Here is an 8,041-nt window from a genome sequence, read left to right on the forward strand (position 1 = left end):
GCAGTCGAATTGGTGAACATATAAACTGTATTTTCTCTTGTAAATTGAACATATAAACTTTTTTCTCAATAATTGAACTTTGCAGCTTTGCTGCCTTCTTTCCCCAACCCGTATGCTTTCTTTTTCCCTCAATAAAATGTCAATATTTTTTTTATTCTTAAAAGTATTTCCTTGTCTTTATTTTTTCATGTCCTGATTTTTCTAGGCTTATTAACATGAACCACGTGTGATAACCTTCACGGGACTCAGTGAATAAATTTCCCGCATTCTGCCAAAAAATTTACGAACACTGTTAAGAAATAATTGCACCTAAGCCGAGATTACGGATGTTGCTATGTGCTTTAGTTATTGGCAGTGTTCTTACCTGAAATGGTTATTTTCCTCCTATCGGACAAGATTTGGGGAGATACCATTTCTTCTGTCAAAAGTTTGAGAAACGTTATATAGGATTATCCCTTTATTGGAAATAATTTAGGGTTGGTTCTGCTCAAGCTGTTAACTTATTCTTCGTATTATGTTCACCAGACTGTATCTGCTTGTCCTTTTTTTCTAGATATTATTTCCCATTTTGGGATAGTCTTAGTTCTTTTGGTTGTTGCATCATTCTTTTTTGGCGGGCTTTCTGTGCGCGCCATCTTGTCTTGTTGGCTTGATTGGTAACGGTTGGCGCCATTTTGAGTGACGTCATAGATTATGTGGTAGCTCTCTCTCTCTCTTTATCTCAAGTATTGATAAGTTAAGTGAGAATTAGTTGAAAATAAAATGGCTGCGACGCCAAAGGATGTTCTGTTGAAGAAGTTGAAAATTAATAAGAATAAAATACTTGTAGTGCTAGAAGCGATAGAATCATCTCGTGAAGTGGGAGAGGACAAATATTCTTTATGTAAAAATAAGGTTGAAGAATACTTGTCGAACGCGGCATTGTTGGAAGAACAGTTAGTCGATATTTATTTAAATGATAATGTCGAAGAAGACATTGTGGAAACTTTCTCCAAGGATTGTGCCTTGTTTAGATTACAAGCTCTGGAGAAATTGGCTGGATTGAGACCTGCCAAAGTTGAAGAATCGGAGACCTGTTTGAAGAAGAGTGATAAAGTCAAGGGTGTAAATATTACCCCTTCTATCGTCTGTCCTAAATTCAATGATAGGGACTTAGAGACAGATAAGCTAGCCTTCTTAAATTTTCACCGGGAGTTCCTGAACTGTGTATCCAGTTTAGATAGTGACTCATTGAGATTGGTCGTGTTGAAAAACCATCTCACGGGTTACGCCTTTCAGATTGTTAAACACTTATCGGTATCGGACGAAAATTACGAGATTGCATTAGAGTTGCTTTCCAACGAGTTCCTAGATGAGAGTTGTGTTGTGGACTCAATTTTTCTCGTCCTTGTTGAATACTGATCGCTTGTATAGTAATTTGGACGTGAAAAAATTCTTGACTGACGTGAAGACGCAGGCATACGAATTGAAGAATTCCTTCAGTATTGATTTTCTGGAATGCGGTACCCCGGGAAATCGATTGTTGGGTCATATCGTATTCGGTAAATTACCCGTTACCTTTAGAACAGAATTAGTGCACAAAGTGAACAATAATTACCCTTCTATGGAGCAGATTTTGGATAACTGTACTGATATTATTAGAACTCTTGAGCTCTGTAAATATGATCCTGGGAGTCGTAGACCAGACTTCTCTGTAAAAAGGTCTAATAACAAGTTTAAACCTTTCTTACCAGATAAAAGACCCTCCACGTTGGAGAATTTCCCCGTCAAAACATCTAAAGTCAAATATAGATGTTGTTTTTGTAAAAGTAATGATCACAAGGCTCATATGTGTAAATCCTATCCAACGTTTAAGGACAAGTTGAGAAGGTGTAACGAGTTAGTGATTTGTTCTAGATGCATCAGCCATCTCCATGGGGAAAAAGACTGTCCTTGCAATGGAAGGGAGTCTGAGCAGTGTTGGTCTCGCAATATACCTGGGCACCGTAACGTTATGTGTCCCATGGCGGTCAAGCCTACTGTTTCTTCTAACGCTTGTTGGATGACCAGTAGCTCGTCCTTATTACCTGTAGTTAACATTTCGGTTAATGTGGGGGGCAAGGATGTGTCCTTTAACTGTTTGGTAGATACCGGCAGTGAGAGATCTTACCTCTGCAAAGGACTTATAAGAAAGATTTCCATGTCCTCACCCATGAAAAGTCGCAGATTTCTTATAAAGACCTTTTTGGGTAATAAAGTAAGAGACCTGCAGGAGATAGATCTTCGTGTGAAATTTCAGGATGAATCAAGGCAAGTTTCATTCTTGTTGGATGAACACTTAGACCTGTCCTTTAAAATTGAAGGATTAGGCGGTGTGATATCTGACTTGAGAAAGGACGAGGTGAAATTGGCTGCTGATTTCTCGTGTATGAAAAACGACATGCTGCCAGTCCATGGTCTGATTGGTATTGATGTAATCAAGTTTTTGGGCCCCTTGCAGCTAACCCAATTTAAAGACGGATTTGCATTTAGTTCGTCTCAGGGAATGATTTTGTTTGGAGACGTTTCGGACTTCAAATCCTGTTGTTCTGTGCGGGAGCAGGCTGGCTTGAATTACAATCGAGTCGTAGGGAAATTTTCGTTGTGTAATGTTACTCATGTATACTTTGTTTTGGAGCCTAAATCGAATCATTTGGATCCTTGGAGTTGTTTTGATGAAGCGGCAGTGGATAGGACCATAGAGAATATGTTCAATCTCGAAACATTGGGTGTTACAGATGAGGTATGCAGTAGCTACGATAAAATAAAAATAGCAGATTTTCGTTCATCTATTGAATATCGTGACGGAAGCTACTATGTAAGTTTACCTTGAAACCTAGATAAGTTGAACGAAGTTCCGTCTAGTTATAATGTGGCATTAGCTGTCTTAGACAAAGTAGTAAATAAATTGTCTGACAAAAATCTGTACTCTGATTATTGCAAAGTATTTCTTGATCAGGAGAACGAAGGCATAACTGAGAGAATTCGTGTGCCTCCTTCAGAATTTGCCAAGTACACCTGGATACCCCATCGTCCTGTCTACAAAACTGAATCACAGTGCACAACAAAAATAAGGCCTGTGTTCAATTGTTCGTTGAGAACGGGTGGTAAGCCGTCCCTCAATGATTGCGCCTATACGGGTGTGAACCTGTACACTGATATGCTGGAGCTTTTGTTCAAATTCCGAACCGATACGTTGGTTCTATTAGCGGACATTAGAAAAGCGTTTTTGATGGTCAAATTGAAGAACGAATTTGACAAGAATCGTTTCTGCTTCTTTTTGAAGTTAGAGGACAAGCTGGTCTGTTTCAGGTACAGCACTTTGATCTTTGGATTTGTGTCCAGCCCGTTCATTTTGTGTTATATAGTAAAATATCATGTAGAAAAACATGCCGCAGGACCCTGCCGTGACATGCTGTTGAATAACTTCTATGTCGATAATCTGGTTAAAACACACCAGTCGCAGTCTGAATTGCTGAAGTTATATGTGGAAGCAGTAACTACCATGGAAAAGGGTGGCTTCGAATTGAAAACTTGTAGCAGTAACAGCGAAATAGTTTCGCAACGTATACAGTTGGACAACAATGGTTCCTCTCACGGAATGGTGTGTGAGAAAGTCTTGGGCTATACGTATGATCCGATGTTGGATGAAATGAAATTAAGTAGCAGAGGTGTTGAGAGAGTAGTCTCAACTAAAAGAGACATGTTGTCTGTGAATTCTTCGATCTTTGACCCGTTGGGTCTTGTGTTGCCTATTACTATAAAGGAAAAAATCATGTTGAGCCAAGTATGGAAGTTAGGTATAGGCTGAGACCAAGCAATTCCTAATGATATATTATCTCTTTGGAATAGTTTTCAAAAGAGTCTTAAGGACATTCAAAACATTGGTTTTAATAGATGTTCGGTTCAAACTGATTTGCCGGTAACCTTGATCATGTTCTGTGATGCTTCGAACCGTGCTTACGAAATTGTCGAATATATGTACCAACGAGGAAGGGCTAACTTATTTTTTGCAAAAGCTAAAGTGGCTCCCTCTGTCAAGAGAACCCTTCCTACGTTGGAATTGTTGGCTGTATTTTTGGGCATTAAACATGTAATTATTTTGGTTAAGATGTTCCCGAATTTGTTCAAGGAAATCATAGTGGCTGTCGACGCACAAGTAGTGTTGTCGTGGTTATTGTCGGAAACCATCAACACCAAGTGTCAGTTTACGAGAAACCGATTGAAAGATATCAAGTCTATGGTTAACGAACTGACAGATAAGGGTTATACGATCAAGTTTAGATATGTGAATACTGTAGAGAATCCAGCTGATCTGGTAACAAGAGGTGTTCCTCTAGACAAATTTACTAAAGAGAAGGAATTTTGGTTAAGCGGCCCTGTATGGTTGCGGGGGAATTGCCTGGAATGGCCGGAGTACACTTTGGCTTGCCTTAGTGAGAAGAGTCGGGAGTTGACCACGGCATACACTGGCTGTGAGGTGGAGACTGATGTTGTGCCTGTGATAAAGTTGGAAAGATTTTCCGTTCTCTCTAGGGTTATCAGGATTCTGGCTATGGTTTTTAAATTCATTGCCAAGTTGAAAAAAGTTAAGGATGTTGACCCTTTGGTCAGGGCCAAGCTGTACTTGGTCATGTTCGTACAGAACCAGTTCTTCAGGGAAGAGAGGAATTTCTTGTTGAACTCAAGTGAGAAGGAAGTGCCTAGGCTGGTAGCCAAGTACAATCTATTTTTAGATGAAAGAAATATAATTCGTTGTCGTGGACGAATTGATGGTTGCCTCTATTTTTCGGATGAGGTGAAACATCCTGTACTGTTACCCAAGTCTAGCCATGTTACTACATTGTTTATAAGGGATTTTCATGTCAGGTGTAAGCATTTGGGCATTGCTGCGACTCTTGAAAGATTGCGCAATGCTGGATTTTGGATTCCTAAAGCTAGGCATGCTGTGAAGACTGTTTTGACTGATTGTGCCACTTGGAAAAATACAATTCGCTGTCCTTTAGATATCCTAAAGTCACCAATCTGCCCAGGCACCGTGTAAACTTAGTCAGGCCCTTTGTACATACGGGTATTGATTTTACAGGTCATCTGTGGGTGAGTGAGGGTGAAGCTGTCAGGAAAATGTACATACTTGTTTTCACGTGTTTTAATGTGAGAGCAGTTCATCTGGAATTGTTGCCGGATGTGTCTACTTACTCTGTAGTATTAGCCTTTTTCAGATTCTTTCATTTGTATGGTGTACCTACACACATCTACTCTGATAATGCCTTATCCTTTGTCGCGGGGTGTGATATAGTGAAGAGGGTATTGTTGGCGGATGAATTTGGAGGAAGTCTTGATACGTGTAGTATAAAGCATCATACTATCCCCTTATATTCTGCATGGTTCGGAGCTATGTGGGAAAGATTGATCAAAACTGTGAAGAATTGTTTGTTCAAAGTTGTGGGAAGAGGTAGATTAAACTATTTTCAGTTGCTGACTGTGTTGTCGGACATACAGAGATCAATCAATGATAGACCTTTGACCTATCACTGTTCTGACGATAATGGTTTGGAAGTTATTACTCCCAACGCGTTCCTACGTTCATATCCTGGAAGTGCTGTGTTTCTGAATTTTGATGAAGAGATGTCTTCTATTGAACCTCCTAGTAGGTCAGATTTAATCGATAGTTTAAAATATCGAGAATCCATTTTGAATAAGTTCAGGTCTATGTGGTATGAACAGTACTTGATGAGTTTGAGGGAGTTATCTAGTGATTTGTACCAGTCTAGTTTTGATAACAAGATAAAGGTGAATGATGTAGTGTTGATAAAAGGTTTTAAGTCTAGACCTCACTGGAGTTTGAGCAGGGTGATGAAACTGACCCAAGGTTCCGACGGATTGGTGAGATCTGCCTTGATTAAAAGAGGTGATACGTTGCAAGAGCATTCAATAAAACATTTATTCCCGTTGGAACTTTCTATAACTCATTCTTTCCAAGCCCCTGCTGCAGATCAAGGTGATGATTTGCCTGAAGGTGAAAATGTTGTGGAATCAGTTCGTGAGGATCAGTCTAGACCTGTTAGACATCAGAGATCAGTTAAAGAGAGAAATCCTGATTATCTCTGGTATTAGTTGGAATATGTCCACCTTTTTTCTTTTCTCTTTTTCTTTTTTTGTTCGGGAGAGTGTCAGAAATTTAATTTCTTCCTTCTTTTCGTCGTTGTCTTTTATCTTTCCTCCCTTCTTTCCTTCTTTAACTTTACGTCTTTTTAACGAGTTGCTGCTGCTGCTGAAAGAATCACGCCACAATTGGTTCTACTAAGGGATATTTTTCCCGCGAAAATTCAACAAGTGCACTAGAAAGCGGAGCGAAAGTCAGTTTTGGACAGAGATTCCACGAGGGTAACACGCAAGTTACGAGCTCTGGTCCTACTCAGACATTCAAGTCTTAAAAATAGTAAAAGTTATTTCATTGTTCATAGGAATGAATAATGAGTTTCAGTAAGAGTCGAATCAAGTTGGTTGACTCGAAAAGAAAAGAAAGAATCAATTCTAAGAAGAATTGATCTATAAACTGGACGCACGAGATGCGATTAAATGTCAGCGTGTGGAAACCGAAATGTCTTTCCATGTTGTAACCAGTGAGAATTTCTTCTGACAAGAAGGACGAACGAAGGTTTTACCAAACAACATTGAGTTTTCAAATTCAAGGATTATTTTCAAAAGAACTTTCAAGGATTCTGTCACTAAAGTGAGGACAGATCGATTTGGAGTGGCGTGAAGAAAATATATATGTAAAAAAAAGGACTCACACACATATATATAAAGATAAAAAAAGAAAGGTAAAAAAAAAACGAAATCATTGTTTTACGCAGTAAGTTCTTTTATTCTAATTTTCTCTTATTTCTGTACTCTCTCTCTAGTGTTAATTAAGCCTTTAGTGCTTGCCATAAGGACATTTTTTGGCAGTCGAATTGGTGAACATATAAACTGTATTTTCTCTTGTAAATTGAACATATAAACTTTTTTCTCAATAATTGAACTTTGCAGCTTTGCTGCCTTCTTTCCCCAACCCTTATGCTTTCTTTTTCCCTCAATAAAATGTCAATATTTTTTTTATTCTTAAAAGTATTTCCTTGTCTTTATTTTTTCATGTCCTGATTTTTCTAGGCTTATTAACATGAACCACGTGGGATAACCTTCATGGGACTCAGTGAATAAATTTCCCGCAGGTTTAGAGTTTTTAATAAAAATTAGCAAAAAGATTCTGTAATTCATTTTTTAAGAGTTTGTAATATTTAAGAAAAATTTTTTCAAAATTAAAAACTTACAAATTACATAATATATGATAAATAAATTCTATTTCCGATTATTTTCACTATTATCCTGAAAAATATTTGGTGGGTAAAATTTTGTCACCTTTCTTTGGCTGTTGTCCCTCTGCCAGTTCCATCCATAGTGATTCCTCCCAGCTGTGTAATTAAGTCCATCCCCAGAAGTAGTTCATACTCAAACAGCTCTCTGTCCACAACCACGGCTTGCATGGCTGCTGCAGGCCCATCACCGATGCTTGTGTGAATGACGCTCACCCCACAAGAAGCCAGGAAGCCTCCACCTACAGTTAGCACCAGAATTCTCTCCTTGTACCAAGTGTTGCAGCATGCCTGGTGCACGAAGGTTTGGGTGCACCCAGTGTCTGCAAGCACAATGCGCTCATGTCCGTTAACACGTACACTCACTGTGGGCAGCGCTTTGTTCAGTGACGATCTGGGGAGAAAACTGGCACTGTAGCTTCCTCCCCTTGCCTGTTTCCCAGACAGGTGCAGGCCAGGTGTCCCCAGTTTTTACACTTGTAGCACTGAGGCCTGTTAAGCCTCCAAGTCAGTAAATGCGATGAAACAATCATAGGCCAAATGGTTGAGCTCGCTACACTTATGCCAGATTATAATTGCACCCAGGTCCTGCAATCCACCCTGTGATGGCTGCATGGCTGCCGCTTGGTCTACAGTGCCTGGGCTCTTTTTTAGTATTGCTCACG

General features: G+C 39.3%; 2 protein-coding genes across 2 annotated transcripts; both read left to right on the forward strand.

The window, feature by feature from the left end:
- The first annotated feature begins 3,952 nt into the window (after window positions 1-3,952).
- On the forward strand, window positions 3,953-5,062 carry LOC145259632 (uncharacterized). The gene has a single exon (XM_080117288.1). It carries the CDS (start codon window positions 3,953-3,955, stop codon window positions 5,060-5,062), a length of 1,110 nt encoding a protein of 369 aa, XP_079973414.1.
- Window positions 5,063-5,142: 80 nt separating this feature from the next.
- Window positions 5,143-6,135, forward strand: LOC145259633 (uncharacterized). The gene has a single exon (XM_080117289.1). It carries the CDS (start codon window positions 5,143-5,145, stop codon window positions 6,133-6,135), a length of 993 nt encoding a protein of 330 aa, XP_079973415.1.
- Window positions 6,136-8,041: the final 1,906 nt, after the last annotated feature.

The sequence above is a fragment of the Euprymna scolopes genome, chromosome 35 (assembly GCF_053919585.1).
Source record: "Euprymna scolopes isolate OS-2025 chromosome 35, ASM5391958v1, whole genome shotgun sequence".
Lineage (NCBI taxonomy): Eukaryota > Metazoa > Mollusca > Cephalopoda > Sepiida > Sepiolidae > Euprymna > Euprymna scolopes.

Coding starts and splice junctions, on each gene's coding strand:
- LOC145259633 (XM_080117289.1), top strand. CDS start 5,143: ATGTACATACTTGTTTTCACGTGTTTTAATGTGAGAGCAGTTCATCTG.
- LOC145259632 (XM_080117288.1), top strand. CDS start 3,953: ATGTTCTGTGATGCTTCGAACCGTGCTTACGAAATTGTCGAATATATG.